Below are 22,464 nucleotides of genomic sequence, written 5' to 3' on the forward strand. Positions count from 1 at the left end.
TTATAACATACTAAAAGAAGTGGTTATTTCAGCCTGGTATAATACAGAAACTTCCTCCAAAATGCAGTGAGTCCAAATAGATTGAATGCATACCTCTAGGGGGTCCAGACTCAGTAAAAAAAAAAAAGAAAATCATCTTTGAAATTTTTTTAATGCTTATCTACGAACATTTTGAATTTCATTGCATGTAATTTAATTTTAAATAAATAAAAATGTAAATGTTTAAAACTGCTTTGCAAGGCATAAAGTGGTCTTTGAAAGATTTATCCTCCGGCATCTCCTAGACACTCTCTGGCACCTCTGTTTCACACCCCTCTTGTCAATGTTTGTGGTACAGAAATCTCTTCAGACTATTAATACTATCAGTCCTACATATGCCAGATAATTTCTAAAGAATACAGTATTTCCTCATTCATAGCCATGCTTTTGAATCCATAACAGACTGGTGGCTCAGGCAGACGCCAGAAGACCAACTTACTTTATACATATGTATAATTTGAAAAGGTTGGCTAATTTTTGGTAATTTAAATCATAATGACAATTTTAAGGGATTCTGTAATCTGTAGTAAAATTAAATTTTTATCTTTATTCAATTGATGTAAAAACCTCAGTTATCTCCTTTCTTTTGAGAAAAGAATAATTGTATGCTCACCAACATATATTAAATTATCAAGTACTTAGTAACCTTGATTCCTAGAGAAATTTTTAAAATGTTCTCTATTGCTAAGATACAAAGAGCTGCTTTTAAAGACATCGTAAAAACAAAATAAGCTCAAGGTAGTCAGAATTTATAGATTTTAGCTACACATGTTATAATTTTGTATCATTATTAGTCATCTTGATTAAAATGCCAATCATTAAAATGATAGCATTCTTAGAATTTGGTCAAAATTAAAATAGTTTGATCTTTTAAATCAGAAAATCAAAACCCTTTTCATCATTATAATATATACTTTATAGAAGGTTTTGTTATGACTTTCTATGACAGTCACTGTCCTTTCTCATTTTCTATACCTATGAAGGTATACTTGTGTGTTTGTGCATAGGGAAGTTTTAAGCCTCGGCCAAGTCACCTGGCTTAGCTTCCTGAAATGATATGTAATACATTTAAAATGGGAAAGTAATTCTTGTAGGGAGGTGTATGATTATGGGTCTGCTTTTATAGGTTCAGGTTCTGAATACCTATACACTTTGTTATCTTGATTATTAGTTAGTGAAGGTATTAATTGGTTGGTAGAAGAAGCAACCTATTTAATTTCTTGGACCACATTCTCAGAATTATTTGGAATTACTAGAGTAATACCTCTGTAAGAGTTTTAACAGGCCAAGTATGTCATTTATTGGTGACTTAGTGGTTAAGTATTAAAATCTGTATCTGGTTTTTCTTTAATAGTAAATATTGATTGTTAATAATTAAGTCACTTGACATTCCAATATTTCTTTTCTTTTCATTTGCTTTTTTTTTTTTTTTTATAATTAAGCTCTAAGCCCAGCGTGGGGCTCAAACTCGCAACCCTGAGTTCAGTAGTCACATGCTCCACTGACTGAGACAACCAGACTCCTGTCCAATATTTATTTTCATTTTATTTTCTAGATGAACCAACGAGCCCCAGCATTGATCATGACCTTGCGCACATCCCCGCTTCTGCTGTCATCTCAGCCTCCACCCCCCAGGCACCCCAGGCACCCCAGGCACCCTCCATAGCAACGGTCCCGCCCAGCCTCACCACGTCGGCTCCTTTAATTCGCCGCCAGCTCTCCCATGATCAGGGTACGTTTTAGTGAGTGGCCGTGCAAAGCGTGTCCACTTTCTCAGTGTTCCACTTAATGCCATGGCAAACTGTGACCTCTTCTCTAATGAAAGGGTCTGGAAACCACTTGCAGATGTCTAAATGCTGGATTTTAATTACAGAATCTGTCGGCCCTCCCAGCCTAGATGCCCAGCCCAGCTCAAAGACGGAAAGATCCAAATCCTATGACGAGGGCCTGGATGATTACAGAGAAGATGCAAAATTGTAAGTCTCCAGCATATCATTTTAAATATCTGTTTGTGAGTGTTCAGCATGACTTTGACGTATAAACACTGAATTTTAACGATTTCCTTTATACTTCCTAACTTTATACCATTAGAAATACAAATAAAAAGTAAAGCAAAGTTGTTATCCAGTAATATATTCAGTTGAGTTTTTAAAATTATATTTAAAAATCAGTAATACACGAGCATAATACAAGAGATATGTATTAAACAATCACTGCTGCTCTAGGCCTCTAGCTAACAGTTCTATTCTCAGCCGTGACTTTGTTACTGTTTTCTTTTGTGTTATTTCAGAGCTTTCTATGCATCAAATCCCGTACACACGTACCCTAATTACTTATATAAGCAAGTGATAGGTGCTGTACACACTGATCATGGAGATCACCCCGTGCGTGCATTCCCGGCTCACTTCTGTATGATTGGTTCATATTCCATTCAATAACTGCACCAAAATGTATCTAACTGGTATTCTGCATTCTATTAATAGGCATTTAGATTGATTGAGTCTTCTGCTACTGCAAACAATACTTTGGTGACTATATTTGTACATAGTTCATTTAGTGTCTAAGTGAATATGGTTGGAAAAAAGACTGTTACGTCAAGGGGTGTGTATTTTTTTATTTTAATATGCATCATGCATTGTCCGCTGCCATCCATAAAGCTCATACCAAATCACGTTCCGACCAACAGACGATAAAGTCTCTGCTGTTCCTCACCAGCACAACATGTTAGTTTTCTGGTTTTTTGTAAATCTAATGGCATCATATTGTATTTTTTATTTCAAAAGTAAATTAATTGAACATCACTTCATATATATTTAAGAGATACTTATATTGGGGAACCTGGGTGGCTCAGTTAGTTAAGCATCTGACTCTTGGTTTCTGCTCAGGTCATGATCTCATGGTTGGTGAGTTCGGTCGGGCCCCACATCGGGCACTGATTCTCTCTCCACCTCTCTCTCTGTCCCTACCCCATTCTCACATTCTCTCTCTCAAAAATAAATGAACCGTAAAAAAAAAATTTTTTTTTAAAGATTTGTATTTTCCTTTGAATTGCTTGTTCATATCCTCTGCCCATCTTCCTACTGGATTCCTGATTGACTTCTGGGAGCTCTTTATATAAAGGAAATGAGCTCTTTTCAGAGATAAGTGGTGTAAGTCTTTTCCCAATTCAGTGTTTTTTATTTGATTTTCTTAAGTTTTCTTTTTTATTTAAACTGTGCAAAAATGTTAAACTTTTTCTTTGCAGTCAAATTTAAGATTTTTTTATGGCCTTCAGATTTTAGGTCATACTGAAAAAGCCTTTCTCTCCTCTAGAATTACAACAAAATTCTTTCTTGTTTGCCTCTCAAATTTTTTTTTTCTTGTGTGTATTTACAACTTTGACTTACTTGGAATTTATTTTATTCCAATTAATGAGATAAAGAGCCAACTTTATATTTTCCAGTATCTCTCAGTTGCCCCCAGAACAATATTTTTCCCACTGATATTTCATCTTTATTATATGCCAAATTATTACATATATTTAGTTTTATTTTTAGCCTCCATCTGCTCAGTCAATTTATCTGCCTACTCATGTACACCAGATTCTGTTAATTGTGGTGGTTTTATAATGTTTTTATTATCTGGTAAGGCCATTCTCTCATTGCTCTGTGTTTTTCCAAATTCTCCTGGCTATTTTTGTTTATTTTACTATTTGGACTTTCAAGTCCATCTTCTAGTTCTTAAGTTTTTATGGACATTTTTAATGGCACAATGTTTAATTTCTAAGATTAACTTAAGGAACATTGACATTTTTATAATATTGAGCCTTCGGTCAAAGAACACTCTGTCTTTTTTTTATCATAGTATTTCTGGAAAGATTCTCTGAGGCTTCCATTTGAGTATTACTTATATTCCAATAAAGTCAGTTCTTCCTGGAACCAGATACATGGGGGAAGTTTGTGTGAGGTGTGGCCACGGCAAGGTCCAGGCGAGCTGGAAGTTTTCTGATGATGCAGAGTTGAATTTGGGACCTATTTTTGCCTTCACTTCTTCCTCCCCGAAAGAGGCCAGTAACTGCCACATTTCAGAGTCTACTTCGCCCTGCACCAACTACACACTGCTCCCTGCAGAGATGGCCAGGCTGTGTGTTTCCTCCTTTGTTTCATAAACCCTGGTATCTGGAGTGATGAGCGGGGCTCCGGGCACTAGCTCTGGAACCCTGTTTCCCACTGTTCCAAGCAAGGGAGGGTTTTGATCTCTCAGCGAGCAGCGCACTGCAGTTTTGTCCGAGATACGCCACTAGGAGTGTCTTCTCCTCTGGTATCCATTCTCTTCTTCACCGTGTTTAGCCGCCTGTCCTCATGGGCATACGTATTGTGGTCCGGAGTTGCGCATCTATTGCTAGCGCTCTTGTCCAGGGCAGTTTGAAAGGGAAGGACAGTGCCATCTTCAGTCGCATCTTACAATCCTAAAATTAACTTTGAATTTAAAAAACCCAGCAAAACAACCCTGCCCCCTAAAGTTGAATTATTTTGAATAGATAAAGTGCACCTGTCTTCGAAGGCCCTAAGCCTTTTCCCTGGCAGCCACAGGTCTCCCTTTCAAAGCATCCCGAATTCGGTTGGGAGGAAGAATGGTCTCCCGGTCACATTATCAATCATTGTTAACATCGTGGGAACCCTTAATCAAGCATTGCAACAGCAACTATGGTTAACTGATGATTTATTCTAAAGCCCACTGTTCAGCCCAAGCCATTCTTTTTTTTCTTTCATCTAAAAAGAAGGATAAACTCTCACACTTTATGTAGAAACCGTTTCAGCTGACCAGATCCACTATGAAAGCTTCTGTCATGGAATCAGAAGTTTAAGTACTTAGAAAATTAGCTTTTCTTCGCATTTGCATTGAACAGTGAGCATTTAACATAGTAATGATGAAACATCAGCTTAGTATTGAAAGCTAACTTGTGATGTTCAATTTGTTTTATATCTCTAAAGTGTTTTCTGCATTTATGGCAAATATTTCTACATTTCTTTCCAACAGGTCCTTTAAGCACATTTCTAGCCTGAAGGGAATCAAGGTTGGTATTCAATAGTTTTTAAATTATCAGCAAATGATAAATGTTTCATTTCCCTTAGCTTGCTTTGGCTCTTCACAGGGAATTAGTGCTATTATTATTCTGTCAGTTTCCGCTGCATTTGGAAAATATGACGTATAAGGTGTTCTTTTCTAATTTCTAAACGTGTTCATCAAGTATATGATACTTCACACACATTATGCTGATTTTTCTCACTTTATCAGTTTATGGCCAAAAATCTTAGTTCCCCAGCAATCCTGTATCTTGTTGTATGCATATTTTTCTTTCCTCAAAATTATTGTTTCACTCCTACCCTCCACGTTTCTCCGTACAGTCCACCCCATGGTCTCTCATCTACTCTTCCCTCGTACTTTATTGACAGCACACACAAAAGGCTGTTAGACAGGAATTTCTTTGTTTGACATTCTCTAAAAACATCTCCATTTGCACCCACAGTTTCTCTCTTCTTTACACTTATCTTAGGTATCTGCTTACTGGGAACATGATGCTGTTAAAATCCTACATCCACATTTCTTTGGATTCCATCACTTTTCCCTTTTTCAAGATCGCTCTCTCCTCTGCACGATCGCTCCTGCCAGTGGCTCATCACTGTCATATAAGCACATTCTACTATTTACTATATTTAAAACAAACAAACAAACTTTCCTTGAATCTGCATCCCTCTCTATTTTCTGCTCCTATTTTCTCTTCCACTTTTCACAGCCAAACTCCTTGAACAAAATTTCCCATAGGGTCCACATCCCCATGTCACGTCTTTCTCACCCCACACATACCAGAATGACATTGTTCATGCCAAGGTTACCAGTGATGTTGAAGCTCCCCAAACTAATGGCTATCTTCGACTTTTAACTTCTTTGACCTTTCAGAAGTATCCACCACCATTTCCCACTGCCTTTCTAAAACACTCTTTTGCTGGCTTCCATTTCTGCCTCTGCGGTTCTAATATTTAAAATGTCAGAATGTCTAGGATTGTTCTGACCTCTCTTTCTTCTCCATCTGCCCTCATTGCTGAGATGATCTTTTCCAGATCTTTCCCACTGTTTATACTGCTCACCTTGGCTTCTTCCCCAAGCTGCAGTTCATGTTGGCTGCTACCCTTTTGACATCTTTGTTTGGGTGTTTAATAAGCAATCAAGGTTTAATGGCCAAAAAGATCTGGGCTCTACCCCAGACACGTTTACCACCAGTTTTCCCTGTCTCACTAGGTCGGTCCACTTCACCCAGTTTTTCAAGCCCCAGAACCGAGTATTAGCCTTGTTGCTTCTTTTTCACCCTCCCTCTTATTAAGAATTACCCACTCTACCTCCAAACCACATCCTGAAATTTGACATTCCTCCCTGTCTTCACTTAGGCTGCTTTCGCCCAAGCCGCCATTGTTCCTCACCTGGATTCCTACAGTAACCCCTCTCTCATGGTTGGAGAATCCATTCTCCAGGTGGCAAACAGTGACCTTTGAACTGGGACCAGATAATGTTCCTCCTTGGACTCATCTCTTACTGGCTTCCCTTCACACTTCCTACTATGTCCTAGAAGACCCTAAACAATCTCTTAATCAGCTGTTTCTCTTACATTAACAGTGTACATTTAAAATGATAATAGTCAATGTACATTCACTAGCTCTACGTTCTCCCTGAACTTTTCTTTTTCCTGACCTATCATGGATGGCCCCTTTCCTCCATATTTCATCTTAAATATTCTTCCTTTAGTAGGCCTTGAACTTACAGCTGCTACTCAGTCATTTGTCACATCTCAGTTGGCCTTTCCCAAACGGCACTAATCACAATGTGATCATTTTCTTGTTTTTATTTTTTAGATTTGTCTTTGCTCACTAAAATGTGAGCTCTTGAGGGCAGGAAAATTATACTATTTCTGTTATTTGTTTAATGATTAAAAATTCCTACAGACCTTTAAAAATTGATGGTAGTCAATTTACGTGTTTTTTTTTAACAAGACCAGAAAATTTTCTAATGTAATTGATAAAGTTGGCATTCTTCAAAAATAACTGTTCATTTTGGGACATTAAAGATTTTTTTCAGGGCCTCCTGGGTGGCTCAGTCAGTTAAGTGTCTGACTTAGCCTTAGGTCATGATCTCAGGGTTCATGAGTTCAAGCCCTGAACTGAAGAGACCTTTGATCTCTTTCTCTCTCTGCCCCCCCCCCATCACACAGCTCTCTCTTCCCCTCCCTCTTTCTCTCAAAAATAAACAATAAAAAAATTGTTTTCAGTCAAGCAATTTCCATGTGCAAGTATTTATAAAAGAAAAAAATATTTTACTCTATTTTCCTGACTTTTTCTGTAGATCATAGACAGCCAGAAGTCATCAGAAGACTCTGGGTCCAGGAAAGACTCTTCCTCAGAGGTTTTCAGTGATGCTGCCAGGGAAGGATGGCTCCACTTCCGGCCGCTCGTCACCGATAAGGGCAAGGTAGTATGTTTTTGCAGCTACCGCGAGTGTATGCAATGTGGCCCCCGCAGAATAGCACATAAAGTCTGTATAGATAAGATGGCAAATTATCCAGAATAAAGAGTAGAAAACATCAGTTATAAATCTCTTTTTCCGGGTGCCTGGGAGGCTCCATCAGTTAAGTGTCCAACTCTCGATTTCAGCTCAGGGCATGATCTCAAAGTTCACGTGATTCTCTGTCTTTGTCCCTTTCTGTCTGCTCTGCCCCCACTCATGCACCCTCGCTCAAGAATGAATAAATAAACATTTAAAATAAATAAAAGTCTGTCACTTCCTTATAAAAAATATCTTTTCCTACAGAAAAGAAAAAGTCATTTAAAAGAATTCTAATCATTGATTTAATTTTGTATATTTTCGTCCTGTGTATCAACTGCAAAGGAGTCTACTGTCTTATATTTTGCCAGCAGAAGAGAGACATGAAGTTATTCAAGAAGGAATTTGGTTTTTCTTATTAAATAGTTTATTAGGCATAGATTTTCACAAATCCTCCTTTAGGAAGTGACAATTCTCCATATTAATAATTTTAAATATTTTATTTAAATTTTCCCATTTTATTCTTTTATAATTTCCTTGTTTCACTTTATTTTATAAATATTGAGCTGTATAAATGAATATCACGCTATCTATGTGCTTCATTAAGTAGATTTCAATACAATAAAACCTTTGCCATAAAATTTCCTACAGTATCTGGACAGATTATTTATAGCAAAATTTCAACACTGTCAGTTGAGTTTAACTTTTAAGAAAAACCCATCTTGGAGATGGATGTTGTTGCCACATAAAGGTGATCAGTCTCGTTAACTTCATTCACTCCCCGCGCCTGCTATGTTCATGCAGATTCGCATGATCTGGGACTTGTCCTCAGCCTTCCTTTCATTCAAAAGACTTTCCTGACTGATCTTTTTCTTATTTTTTTATTCTCCATTAAGATATATTTTTATATATTTTACACATTTTGCTACTCTTGTCTTACCTTACTTTGTTCTACTTAATTACTTTGTTCATGAACAGTAAAATAGATTTTCCCCCAACCCAAATTAAAGTTGGCACTTCTTTATCCTTGATGTTGACGCAGATGCCTTGAGTTGCTTGGCGTACCCTCCGCAGTTTGCCATCCTCTCCTGACAAATGTATACGACCGTGACTCGGACACCTACCAGGCTTGGTGTCCATTTGTGTGTGTTAACAGTGTTGCTTGGTGTGTTCATCCCACTACTAAGACTGAGCCATGTAGGAAGTGTTCCTGAACTGTTCCGTGTTTTCCAGCGGGTTGGTGGAAGTATCCGGCCGTGGAAACAGATGTATGTTGTGCTTCGGGGCCACTCACTGTACTTGTACAAAGACAAAAGAGAGCAGACAGGTGCGCCTGAAGAAGAGCAGCCCATCAGTGTCAACGCTTGCCTAATAGACATCTCGTATAGTGAGACCAAGAGGAAGAACGTGTTCCGACTCACCACGTCGGACTGCGAATGCCTTTTTCAGGCTGAGGACAGAGACGACATGCTAGCGTGGATCAGGACCATCCAGGAGAGCAGCAACCTCAATGAGGAGGTGTGTGTTCAAAGCTATGCTCGTTCCAGATTCCTTCGTTAACAGTTTTCTTAGGAAGACTGAAAGGATCTGATACATCATTTAAAAATAAGTTATAAGGGGACACCTGGGTGACTCCGTTGAGCACTGACTTCAGCTCAGGTCATGATCTCTTTGTGCATTGAGTTCAAGCCCCACGTCGGGCTCTGTGTCTCTCCATCTCTCTCTCTCTGCCCCTCCCCCACTCGTGCTCTGTCTCTCAAAATTAAAAAAACATTAAAAAGAAGTTATAATATGCTATTTTCACTTGAAAAATTGATCAGAAGGAAAACTCACCTGTACCTACTCTATATTATTTTGAAAATCTCCATTACAGAACTAGAAACAGAGGATTCGTATATGTTGCCTACTTTCTTAGAAGCAGGATCAGGAAATCCTAGGTCCTAGTCCTGGTCATTACCTTTATGACTAAATAATTCCAGCTCTGGCTCCTTATCTCAAAAGCAGGATCACTGTGGGGCTTAAGTTATTGTGAAAATTCTCATCAAAACAAATTACTGTGTAAATGCAAAGAGATACTGATAGGAGGATTTTTGTTAATGGAAATACAAATGCAGTCCAGAGTATAATAGAGCCTGCTAGAACACAGTCATTGGTTTCCAAGAAAACTTGCATTGTCAGAAATCATGTGATAAGCCACTTTTTCTCTTCAATAAGGAATATTTAGGGACTTGAGCGTTTCTGGCTCACAACCATCAAGATATTTTTTACAACAGGAATTTCATTCATAAAGGTAGTGTTTTCAGGATACATAATTATAAACCCAACAGAACAAATGCGGTGGTGATTAAGTCTATAACATTTGCTCAAGAGTATCTTCTCATATCATTAACAGTTTTTGTTACACGTTCTCACCTTTCGTGCCCATTGTTATGACGCACACACAAAAAGCACAACATTCTTTTCCCTTAACTCACGGTACATGGGGTCACCCACATTAACCATAAGATTAGGCGAAGTATGTTCTGCAGTGTAGCCATTTCCATTACATCCAATTCGGATTATGAAAACTTAGGTCTTAGGAAAAAAGCCTGTGCTTTTTTCGCTGATAGTGTACACCCTACCTTCTTTGTAGTTAAAAATTAACACCAGATCCGTACCAATACAACCTTTGTTCTGCAAACACCACTGTAAAGAAAGCATCAGACCTGAATTTTTCAGAGTGAACAGGCAGCGTAAGAACATTTTACATGAATAAATTTCAGCAACCATATGAATGTGTCCTATCACTGTCATCATCATTTTATAAACAAGGACACTGGCGAAGAGAGGTTAGGTAGTTTCTGCAAGGTTACACAGCGGGTAGGTGTCAGGGCCAGGATTTAAACCCAGGAGATCTTACTGTGGATTTTAACTGTGTGATCTCTCAGCTGCTAAGTAGGAAGAGTATTTGAACTCAGGACTGTTTGACTTCAGGGTCTGTATTTTTAAATTAAATTGTTCATTCTACTCAAAATGAGACTAATAAAAAAATTGAGGGTACATGCCAATGTATAATTGGAACCAGTAGAAAAGCATTATCACTTCTGGTCAAATCTGAGTTTACCGTATAGCGTATTATAAAAGTTAATCTGTTGAGCTCGAAAAGCCCAGTTTTGCACTTTTCTTCTCTGATAATCTAAGTGCCACTTCTGACACTAAGTAACCCTCAATCTCACTGCTTCTATGAGTTCATCATTAACAGATTTGACAGTACTTTTCTATCTTTTATCCAACTATATTATTTTTTTAATGTTTATTTTTGAGAGAGACAGATGGGGGTGGAGGGACGGAGGAGGGGCAGAGAGAGAGAGGAAGAAAACAGAATCCAAAACAGGCTCCAGGCTCCAAGCTAGCTGTTAGCACAGAGCCCGACGCAGGGCTCAAACCCACAAACTGTGAGATCATGACCTGAGCCGCAGTGGGACGCTCAACCAACTGAGCTACCCAGGTGCCCTGCAACTGTATTACTTGGAAATGCTGATCATTCTTTCTGGTGTTAGAGAAAAAAAGACTGGCCCTCTGCTTCCCAGTCGTTTATAAAAAATGTCAGATCGATAAGTTTGAACACGTGGTGCTTGCTGGCTGTAGTCTGCGTATCGTAGGAGCACAGAAAAGAAACAGAAAGCCCTTTTGGCAGTAGGTGGGAGGAGGCGCTTGGATCATTCATTGCAGAGTGATGATGGGTGATGTTGAACAGAGTTTTAAAACAAGTCCCCTGGGAACAGAGGGTCTGTATTGACTAAGCAATGTAGTACAATAGAGGGCTTCAAAAAAAAAGTAGGGATCCCTACTTGTGTTTAGAATTGATTTTCTGATCTCCCCTCCTGCTCTTTCTGTAGGACACGGGAGTGACTAACAGGGATCTAATTAGTCGAAGAATAAAAGAATATAACAGTCTGATGAGGTGAGAATCCCCCCACTCCTACAAGTTACTTTGGATGTAAAATACGTAATTGTTAAGAAATGTTCCGTTTCTTTCAGCAGCAAAGCGGAACAGTTGCCAAAAACACCTCGCCAGAGTCTCAGCATCCGGCAGACTCTGCTTGGTGCTAAATCGGAGCCAAAGACTCAAAGTCCACACTCTCCCAAGGAGGAGTCAGAAAGGAAACTTCTCAGTAAAGGTACTGATGTTAGCATTTCTGGATAAATTTAACAAATGTGGTGGTTTAAAGTTGGGACTGTAAGGGTATTTTATGTTTGTCTGTACCATTTCCGCTGACCTTGGCCCACTATGAGCTAGCTCAAAGGTCACCGTGGACCTGGTCTAGGCTAATGGTCCCTTTCCCTTAAGAGGAGTCTTTGTCTTGGAGTAAATGAAGTGAAGGAAGATAGAACACACACATCTACGTAAAAGACACTGCAAATGTGATTAATGCAGAGGACCCGGGCACTGTCATTACCTTCATGTTTCCTTTTGCTAGAATCTCACTATTAAGATGTCACATTGATCCTCTTTTCTTGACTGTTTTAAAGAAAACTGCAGATTGTAAAAAGGCGGAGAAGCGGAACAGATTCTGATTAAATTATATAGAAGGCAAAAAGGAGTGCTATGTTAGGAAGAGAATATAATATTTTTAATAAATATAAGATCTATCATTTAGAGCACAGGACTCTGATTTATGTAAATATTGATAAAGAATGTGATTTAAACATGCTTGTTTCCATTTTTTCTTGTGTCTTTTATTCATTCATTCATTCATTCATTTATTTTGCATATCAATCAAAAGATGATACCAGTCCCCCAAAAGACAAAGGCACATGGAGAAAGGGCATTCCAAGTATTATGAGAAAGACGTTTGAAAAAAAGCCTACCGCTACAGGAACGTTCGGTGTCAGACTGGATGACTGCCCGCCAGCACATACCAATCGGGTAGGAGACCCCAGCCCCCCGAATATCCTCCCACCATCAGTTCAGTGGTAGTCGTAGTAGGAGCCGAGTCCACAGCCGTTCAGATAACAGAGGGTGTCTGTTAGTCTGGCCAGCATTTGCCTCTGCCTAGCAGACCCAGCTTCCCTGAGTGGTGCTGACCTGTCACGGTGCGTTGAGTAATTTTATCTATCACACGTTTTTTCTAACATACTGACTCTGAAATGGACTCATGATTCATCCATTAGGAATGTATCTGAAATGTATCTGAAATGGTAAGAGTTCATATCCAAATCATGTGTGTTTCTGCTTTTAGCATCTTAAAAGAAGGATGAGAACAAAGAACCTGATTAAGAAAGTAATAATACATGTAAATGTGCATGTGTGTGTGTGTGTGTGTGTGTGTGTGTGTGTGTGTCCGTGTTAGGGTTTATGTCATGAGTTGACTGATGTTANACGTGGGACTGCATGACTAGACCTCCATCTCTATGTGTGTGTGTGTGTGTGTGTGTGTGTGTGTGTGTGTGTCCGTGTTAGGGTTTATGTCATGAGTTGACTGATGTTATTCTATCCCCCTCTTCTCTTTTTGGCTTTGTTCCCCTTTATCCACCTGAGTTGTGCCCACATTCTCGTTATTACAGACTTTTCCTCATTTTCTCTTCAGACCTTTGTCTCCCTGGGGACCCTTCTCTCTCTGCTTTGACCTAGGTGGTCTCCTCCCACTGTCCCAAATCTCTTTTGCTGCTTTGATCTGTTCCTGGCTCTGCAATGTCTGCATTCTTCATTTTCTTCAAATAACCGTGACTTATGCATTTTTCCTCTTGGATGGAAGGGGGCTTTTAGCTACAATATACATCTACTGACAAATATGAACATTTGTGCTGTATTAAATAAAATATTTATTTCTTGTTTTGCAGTATATTCCATTAATAGTTGACATATGTTGCAAATTAGTTGAAGAAAGAGGTCTTGAGTATACAGGTATTTATAGAGTTCCTGGAAATAATGCAGCCATCTCAAGCATGCAGGAGGAGCTCAATAAGGGAATGGCGGATATTGACATACAAGATGATGTAAGTGTGTTTATTTCTGTTTGAATACCTGATCTGTGGTGGGGTTTTTTTTTTCCCTTTGGTAGTACTGGCTACAAAAATGCCATATTTCTATTTTTGCACCCCCAGAAATGGCGAGATTTGAATGTGATAAGCAGTCTACTAAAATCCTTCTTCAGAAAACTCCCTGAACCTCTCTTCACAAATGGTGAGTGAACTGCCACACAAAAGGTACCAGTTGAAATAGTTTAAAATGACATTGTTGGAAAGCCATAGAATATTACATTGAACCTGGAGAAAATACTTTGTTAACAGAAGCAGGAGATTTTATTTACTTGTTACCTCTACATAAAACATAATTATGGCTATTGTTTTTAAATTATGGCTGTTTTTTGTCATTCAGATTGGTTTTCCCTCCGGATAAATTCCAGTGAAAAATAGAGCTTATAAAATTATTTAAGTTCCATAAAATATATCTTATCCTGTTCATGCATGTTTGCTTGTCAAATTAAAAATGTCTTACTGTTCTCTGTCAGAATTTTCAGACATAATAATGTATAATTAGGAGAAAAACGTTTTTTCAGCTAAGCCAAATATGACTTATTAAGACACTGTTCTCAGTGTTGTGGTTGGGGGAGAAAAAAGAATGAGCAGACTATAAATCCAGGACAGTACCCTCAGAGAACTCACATTTTAGGGAATTTTATTTGATGATAGAGCTTGGAGGATCATTAAAAACAGTAGCAAGTATGGAGACTTAAATTGCAAAGGCTACTTGGGGTCATCCTTACATTTAAATTTGTGTGTGGTGTTTTGAGGATGAACCTCAAAGGAAATCTAGATTATAACTCACCTAAGCAATTTAAGATAAATTTGTCTTATTGTTCTTATTGTTGTCAGATAAATACGCCGACTTCATTGAGGCCAATCGTAAAGAAGATCCTCTAGACCGTCTGAGAACATTAAAAAGACTAGTAGGTATTATTTTATACTTTGGGAGCTACAACTGAAATTCAGCCTTTAAATCCATCCTGAAAATAATATGTTGCAGATTCACGACCTGCCCGAACATCATTATGAAACTCTTAAGTTCCTTTCTGCTCATCTGAAGACCGTGGCAGAGAATTCGGAAAAGAATAAGGTAAAGTACATATCGAAAACGTGTACTTTCAGTGGCTGTAGTTGAAAAGATAGGCTTCATTGCTTCGTGTCCATCAAAAACAGGGCTATAATTCAGCAAAAGCTCTAAAATACATCTTGTTGGCCAATGAGGTCCTCTAAAGATCACCCTTTTTGAAAGCAAATGATCCCAAAATATCAGTTGTCAACCATTTGAAAAAGACATGTCTTTTCACATTTTTCCAGCCAGAAAAATGAAAGGTCAAAAAATTTACTTCTTTTATTGTTCAAGTGTGTATCAGTATGCTGAATAGGCAACATTTGTGATACTTTTGCAGGATACAACCATCAAAATGTCCCAAAATGGTATAGAGTGAAAACTGACATGTTCTTGTTTTGTTTTAAGTGTATAAGACCTTCCTGTTTAAACAAACAACACCATCACATTCCCTTTAGCAAACACAACAAAATAGGGGTGACTGGGTGGCTCAGTCGGTTAAGCATCCGACTTCGGCTCAGGTCATGATCTCACAGTTCGTGGATTCAAGCCCCACATCGGGCTCTGTGCTGACAGCTAGCTCAGAGCCTGCAGCCTGTTTCAGATTCTGTGTCTCCCTCTCTCTCTGACCCTCCCCTGCTCACGCTGTCTCTCTCTCTCTCTCAGAAATAAATAAAAAAATTAAAAAAAAATTTTTAATTAAAAAAAAAAACACACCAAAATTAGTTACCCTTTAAAATGATCTGATACTCAGTTCATGTTCAGTTTTTCCTTATTGGTTTCAAGAAATATCTTTTTACACCTGTTTGTTTAAATCAATATCTAAAGTTCCACACATTGTGTTTGGTTGTTACTGTTGTAGTTTTAACTTTTCATCATTTTTTATCCATCACTGGTGATTGTTGCCTAAACCCATTATTATTGTTAGAGGTTGCAAAAATGGTGATTTTCTAAAGCTCAGCCTTACTTACAAATATTTAAAGGAAGTCATTTTGGCTTCTGGAGAAGACAAAAAAGAATACCACAAGCTCAGGAAGCTCAGGAACCCTTTTCTAAAGGTTATGGCTGCTTAAGGTAGACAAAAATGCATTCATTGAGGTCAATTTAGCATCTGTGGTGTTCTGGAAAACAGTTGCTCAGAGCTGTAGTAAGGCTGGAGTATGAGAATAGCGTCAACCCCTTTACCTGCAGATTGAGTTTACAAGCAGTGTATAACATCCTTCAGACTCTCCATTTCCTTAGTAATGATAGGGCTATGAAAGGGAAAAGGAAAAACAAGAGATTGACTGTACTTTTCCCAGAAGTTCATCCAGTAGAATCCAAAAAAGTTCTTGATACAATTATCGCTGAAGTATTTTCTAACTATTTCAGCATTCCCCAAAATGCAGTACATCACTGATCGATTCATCACTTTTGCTGGTTCTTAGTAGCACTGGAAAAGTAGCAGTTGATGGACTAATCAGTGTAGAAAGCACTGAATTAAACAACACATAACAGGGTTCTTTACTGTTGAATTTTTTTAGTGGTTTTAATTGTTAACTAACATTGGACTCTTGAACAGGTGGCTGAGGCATTTCATTTCCCTGACTTATTTGACGACACTTCCGGAACATCTTTCAAAAATACAGAATTTGCCTTCAATAATGAAGGACTAAATAAACTGTGAACTACTTATGTTACTAGTTTTATGGAGGAGCCAGCTGGAAGTAAATACCCACGTGATAAATATTACTGTATACATAAATAATAATGTGTGTTATCATTAGTCTACAAACTTAAATGAATCTAGAGAAAATTTGCATAAGACCTTGAGATGGCCTTTATTTTGTGAGCCACTTTCACTAGTACCAATGCAGGAATAAGATGACATTTTCCAGAGGGAAAATAAGAAACAAGCTTGTGAGCGCAGTTCAAGTCAGCCTTTCCTGTAGTCAGACTTTCTTTCCGTTAAGTCAGCTTTCTATGAAAATACTGACTTTGATCCCAGTTTCCACTTAACATCTCTGCAGTAAGCACAGTATAATAATGCATGTAGTACGGTAGTTAACGTATTTGATGCATAAAAATGGCTTCAGGACAGGAAGTCTGTGCGTTTTCCACTTTGCACCACACCTAAAATGTGTGTGTGCATGCGTGTGTGCATGTGCCTGGCTCTGCCAAAATAGTATAGCAGTGTGGCCCCCTAGACTAGTTTGACTTTTTGAGTTGTGCAGTGATTTTCTTTTAACTCCCAGTACATTTTCAGGGTGGGCTAAAGCTATTTGTCATTTTAATCAACTCCTAAATTGAAAATATGACACCAGACACTGTAAGATATAACAAAGGGAAACAAAGGATCTATACATTTGATAATTGTGTAAACAGGAATACAAAAATATCATGGAAAGGAATGTTCCAGCGTATAAGCATGTCCTATCGAGGTGTTCAGATTGGCGCAAGGATAAATAAAGAGCTTTGTTTTTGTTGAAGTAAAAATTGGTCAGAGTATTTCTGGACTTTAGGGTTTTTAAATATTAGCACTTTGTTACACTACGGGGACAAATCTGGAAAATGTGATGTATTTCTGAGCACCTTTTCCAGTTCTTCGTTTTCGCGGGGAGATGGTTGCCCTATTCTTTTGTGAATGTTTTTTTTCCCTTTGATTTTCATATTTTTGTCAGTTAATGTAGCTCTCGTAATACTAGTTCTGAACCAGATCATCGCTTGCAATCAAAGACTTCATGGAAAAAAGAAATGCCCATTATGCATAGTACATTGTCATGAACGCTGGAAAGCTGGAAGAAGAACTTAAGTGTTAGATTAGCTTATGGAAAGCCGAACTAGGAAGCATTATTATTTTTTACACACAATCAATCAAGCATTCTTCTTTGAATTCTTTTTCATCAAAAGAACCTTTCAGAAATAAAATGCCAAACACGCCATGGCAATTTAAGCCTACTTTCTAAAGAGAAGTTCTGATATCTTTCAACAACATCCTTTGTTCCAGATGGAGCCCAGAAACCTAGCAATAGTGTTTGGCCCAACTCTTGTGAGAACATCTGAAGATAACATGACCCACATGGTCACTCACATGCCCGACCAGTACAAGATCGTAGAGACGCTTATCCAGCACGTAAGTTCTGGCTTCATCTCCTCAAGAAAATCCTTTTTTTGTGTGAGCGGCTGATGTTTGGTAGGACAGAATTTGATTATAATTTTTTTTTTCTGAGAAAACTTCCTTTTTCTTTTCCTATATTATCCTCCAAAATATAGATTGACTTAGGGGACCATTTCATTTCTCTTTTCACCTTTTCTATTTTAACTTTTAGCATGACTGGTTTTTCACAGAAGAAGGTGCCGAAGAGCCTCTTGTAAGTATTGTCCGTCAGCATTTGCTCTGACTTGTTTTCGTTCGGGACACCAGACCCTGATGCCACACAACAGTGTCACCTTCCTGCTTTGTATGCTATTGTCTGCTTTGCACCCCGGAAGCAGGTCTATAGCTCCTCAGTTTCTGGTCTAATGAAAATACAAGTACGATGCTCACTTCGTAGTTAATTAATTGGGCGTAAACAGTTAAGCACGTGTGCTCCTCTCAGTAATGTGTCTTTTGCTAAATGTTGTTTGAATTTTAAAGAAAGTATATCTTTGAAGAGATGATGAAGAGATGTTTGTTTATTAACCATAGACAACAGTGCAGGAGGAAAACACAGTAGACTCCCAGCCAGTGCCAAACATAGATCATTTACTCACCAACATTGGAAGGACAGGAGTCCCCCCTGGCGATGTATCAGGTAACTCTTGCCTGGGCAGTATTGACCTCTAGGTTAAAAGCTAAATTCTTATAACATGAAAGAACAAATCAATCACAAGTAACAATTCACTGTGATTTTTTTTCCTTTTCTTCTCTTTTTTTTCCTTTCTACTAATAAAAAAAATTGTAATCTTCCTTTTCTGATTGATCTTAATTATCTTCCAGTGCCTATAATGCCATTGGCAGTGCATGGGATTGTAATGCTTGTCAGAATGGAAATAAGAGGGAAATGAGCATGCAAACCACTGTTCTGTTCTTTTTTTTTTTTAATTCACAGTTTCCATGTAATAGTCATCACAAGGTAAAACAGATAAATGCTACTGAATATGTGGTTGCTGTGACGGCAGAAAGTATGATCTGGACTGTGTAAAAGTAGTTCTTGAGCTAGACGTGCCATTTGAACGCAGCCAGTGAAATATGTTGAACTGCTAAGCGGGCACCGTTGTCATAAACGCAGTATATTATTTGTCACTCGAGATGTCACAGTGAAAAAAGTCGACCTATTTGACATTTTCTTCTGTTTTTCTCTTGCTGCCCCAACGTCCGGTGAAGTAGCGGTTTTCCTAGGCTCTTTCGCTGACAATTTTCGCCTGCCGAACTGTTGCAACTAAAATCGAGCATGTCGTTTTCACGCGCTGTTCTCCCTTTGTCTCTAGTTCTTGTCTGAGTCCTAAAGGGTTTTCTCAGCACTTACTGACACAGGCAAATCTATACTGGTGTTGAACAGGCGAAGTGGGAGGAGTCTATCACACGGTAATGTCGCTAGTGGATTCTGTGGTGGCCCTGATGGACAGCTGGAGCTGTAGGAAGAAGGAGGGCTGCTGTGCGCACTGTAGCTGCCTCGTCTGCAGAAACCCCCGGTTCTTGTAAATGCAAACCCGGTTGATCTGTGGTGTAAATTTTCGCTTCAAGATTATTGTAAACAGATCAATACTACTCTCTTAAAAGTTTTTCTGCTGTTTCTTGTTATTTCTGAAGCAGACCGTGAGGAGAAATAGCATGGTATGGTCCACCGGTTCTTAAAGTCATAAAGCATTTAGCCATGTGTTCAAAGGGGCGTGGCACGGGGCTGAGCTCGTTAATTCTGAAAATCGATTTCCCTCAAGTTGAAAGACAAAAATTGCGCAATTGGTACTCTCCTGAACAGCGCTAGCCCCTTCCTACCCTCTTTCTAATTGTATAATCTGAGTTTTTGCCAGACAGTGAAAACTATGGTCTCCATTTTCTCCATTTCCATAATAGCATTTGTGATAGAGAATTCCAAAACTGGTAGCAATTTAACCAAACGAGTCGAAAGGACCCCTGACTGCCCAGATGTGAACCTGGGGTCTAAAGCACAAAGATCAGCATTATTTGAAAACCAAAGTGACCTGGCAGCAGGGTTATCTAATGCATCCATATGCATGCAGTACATGCTTATGAAATTGAAGTCTGACGGTCTGACAAAAATCAACATAAGCACACCGAGTATGAGTGTCTCAGTCTGCAGCGAGGCCAGCTGACAGTCTTAAAAGTTCTGCATTGTGTATCAGTTTCAGATACAGGATGTGGTCCATCGTACAATTCTCACAAAGGTCTTCCAGCTTCTTTACTGCTAGACTTACTCTTTAGACATTTGATTCAACACTAGTGCTTCTGTTCTTGTCTAGTACAGGGCTCCTTTGCCATTCCTATCATCGAGCTGACTCTGCCTATAATTCACAGCATCCTTTCATGGCGGTGGCTTTCTGTGGTGCAGCTTGCATCTTTGTGAGCTCTGACTATCCACTGTGTTCTATTGTTCCGTTTGAGTTTTGCTTTCACATTTTGTTCTGTGCCTGTCTTTTCCATGAGTTTTGCATTGTCCGTTGAAAGCCGTAAACATTGACTGATACTGACCGTTGTTTTCTTTAACTTCTCACAGATTCAGCTACTAGTGACTCCACAAAATCTAAGGTAAATTGTTTTGTACAGTTTGGGGGAGGCGTTACCTGTGGCTGATCTTTGGTGGGGGTGAGGGGGTTGCCTTTCTGCTGATTGTTGTGATTAGTATACAGATGCGTCCCTATCTGCGTCTTGTGACAGGGACCAACAGATTCTTTTAAATGGAAAAATTAATTCTTAGAATATGGTAGAATACTGGATTTTGAGATGGAACATTGGTTTTCTCTCAGTATAGGTTAGCCTAATACAGCGAAGTAGACACTTCTTTCATTTGTAAACGTGACGATTTCCTAACATACACCAAAGCAGAGAGGATACTATGAGTCCCCTTGCGACCATTATCCATTCTCAACAATTGACACGTGGCTGGCCATCTTGTTGTCATGTGCATTTCACCCACTTCTCTCCTCTCGGACTATTCTAGAAGCAAATCCAAGCATCATATTTCATCTGTAAATATTTAAGTAGTTATATAGATTTTGTTACTATTACACATTCTTATGAATGATATATAGTTCATAAGAAAATATATATTCTTGCCATCCTTTCAGTGAAATCAGTATTTTTACATAATGTGTACGCCATTGACACCACCACCAGATTATAGAACATTTTGAGTAGTTTTGGGAAGCTTATTCTTAGAAAGTTTTTTATTAACTCAATTTGTGCAAACTTTGCTCTGCTGAAACAGTAACAACTAGAATTGCCAATAAATCTCCTAAAACGTTGGTTCTGTTCGGAGCTCATGAGACATGAGCTTTGATATATCATATTTAAATATCATAATGGCGCTGAATGTGATTAAATTATAACTCGTGACAGAAATTTTATAAAATATTCCAGTCATGCCACATCATTCACTATAACTTACATTGTGATTTTTACTGGCTTTTTGCCCCAGCATTTTATTTTGAAAAATTTTAAACCTAGAGAAAAGTTACTAGAAAAATAGGACCCAAACCTTTTGCCTTAGATTCATCATTTGGTACATCTTGATATACATGTGCAGGTTGATCACTGGAGTTACATATAGACATGATAGCACTTTATCCCTAAATACTTAAGCCTGCATCTCCCAATAACAGGACAGTCTCCTGTAAAATTACAGGGTAATCGTAATACCCAGGTATGTAACATGAGAACACAACATAATTATTTCTAATGTATAGTTTTTATACAAATTTCCCATGTTGTCCCAATGATATAAATTGTTTTTTATTTCCCTGTACAGGATGCAGTTAAAGCTCACTCCTTACATTTTGTTGTCATGTTTCTTTAGGCTTCATTAATCTAGGACAGTTCCTCCCCTTTTTTTTTTCTGCCAGAGGATTTCAGATTGAGATCTGGATTTCAGATTTGAGATTTCAGACTTATTTGAAATCTCTCCTTCCCTCTTACTAGATGCATATTTCTTAATCTTTTCTTCTAACAGTTTCTCCATCTTGCCAATGGCGGTAGTTGTATTCTGCCTGTAATACAGTGGATATACAAAAGGTATAATTCTTTGTAACAGTTTTTCAATTGTAAAGTAAGTACAGCCGATTTATTTGCTCCAACACGTATATAGTCACAGAGTCATAGAATTTTAAAGGGAGCCCTAGGAAATCTTAATGTAATCTGATTTTGTCTTGGTTAAATAAACAACGAAACTGAGATGTTGAAAAGTAAATCACTTGCTTGGTAGGAAGGAAGGTCGGGTCTGAGTCAGAGTCCAGCCACAACCCTTCTCCACTATAGTCTTCAGTAGAAGGTGTTAAAGTGTAGATAACAATTAGAAGTGTACTGGATAACCGAGAGACCCTTTCCAACTTATAAAAACAAAGTTCTGTTAATCTGCGATTTTATTGTGGTGATCCTTTTTAATACAACAGCCTAAATGGTTACTTCTCCCCCCCACCCCATGACTTTGATGCAGTAGTTTTAGTTTGTCTAAGATCTTTATGACAATAGAGAAATATACTTTCTGCTTCTATTACTCAGCATACTTCCTGCTCTCCTGCTGGTCTTAGGTGGTCTGTGGTTAAGAAGCAAGTGTTTCTTGACCTCCTCCCCCCCCCCCGCC

The 22,464-nt window shown here is 38.4% G+C and overlaps 1 protein-coding gene across 2 annotated transcripts in view; it reads left to right on the forward strand.

Moving 5' to 3' along the window:
• Window positions 1-22,464, forward strand: part of ARHGAP21 (Rho GTPase activating protein 21) — a 134,436-nt gene that overhangs the window by 110,357 nt on the left and 1,615 nt on the right. Inside the window, exons 9-25 of one of the 2 annotated variants that reach the window (XR_013337173.1) lie at window positions 1,595-1,771; window positions 1,913-2,015; window positions 5,059-5,095; window positions 7,414-7,539; window positions 8,845-9,129; window positions 11,490-11,554; window positions 11,632-11,771; window positions 12,378-12,520; window positions 13,435-13,590; window positions 13,699-13,777; window positions 14,470-14,543; window positions 14,621-14,710; window positions 17,673-17,798; window positions 17,995-18,036; window positions 18,354-18,459; window positions 19,207-19,481; window positions 20,383-20,414. Coding sequence is in view for 1 of the 2 variants with exons in the window: in XM_077772484.1 (XP_077628610.1) it covers window positions 1,595-1,771; window positions 1,913-2,015; window positions 5,059-5,095; window positions 7,414-7,539; window positions 8,845-9,129; window positions 11,490-11,554; window positions 11,632-11,771; window positions 12,378-12,520; window positions 13,435-13,590; window positions 13,699-13,777; window positions 14,470-14,543; window positions 14,621-14,710; window positions 17,673-17,798; window positions 17,995-18,036; window positions 18,354-18,459; window positions 20,383-20,414 (1,781 nt within the window). In the remaining variant the exon portion in view is untranslated. The remainder of the gene's footprint in view (window positions 1-1,594; window positions 1,772-1,912; window positions 2,016-5,058; window positions 5,096-7,413; window positions 7,540-8,844; window positions 9,130-11,489; window positions 11,555-11,631; window positions 11,772-12,377; window positions 12,521-13,434; window positions 13,591-13,698; window positions 13,778-14,469; window positions 14,544-14,620; window positions 14,711-17,672; window positions 17,799-17,994; window positions 18,037-18,353; window positions 18,460-19,206; window positions 19,482-20,382; window positions 20,415-22,464) is intronic. The other variant, XM_077772484.1, reaches the window with a different exon arrangement.

The sequence above is a fragment of the Crocuta crocuta genome, unplaced genomic scaffold, assembly GCF_008692635.1.
Source record: "Crocuta crocuta isolate KB4526 unplaced genomic scaffold, BGI_CrCroc_1.0 scaffold96, whole genome shotgun sequence".
Classification (NCBI taxonomy): Eukaryota; Metazoa; Chordata; class Mammalia; order Carnivora; family Hyaenidae; genus Crocuta; species Crocuta crocuta.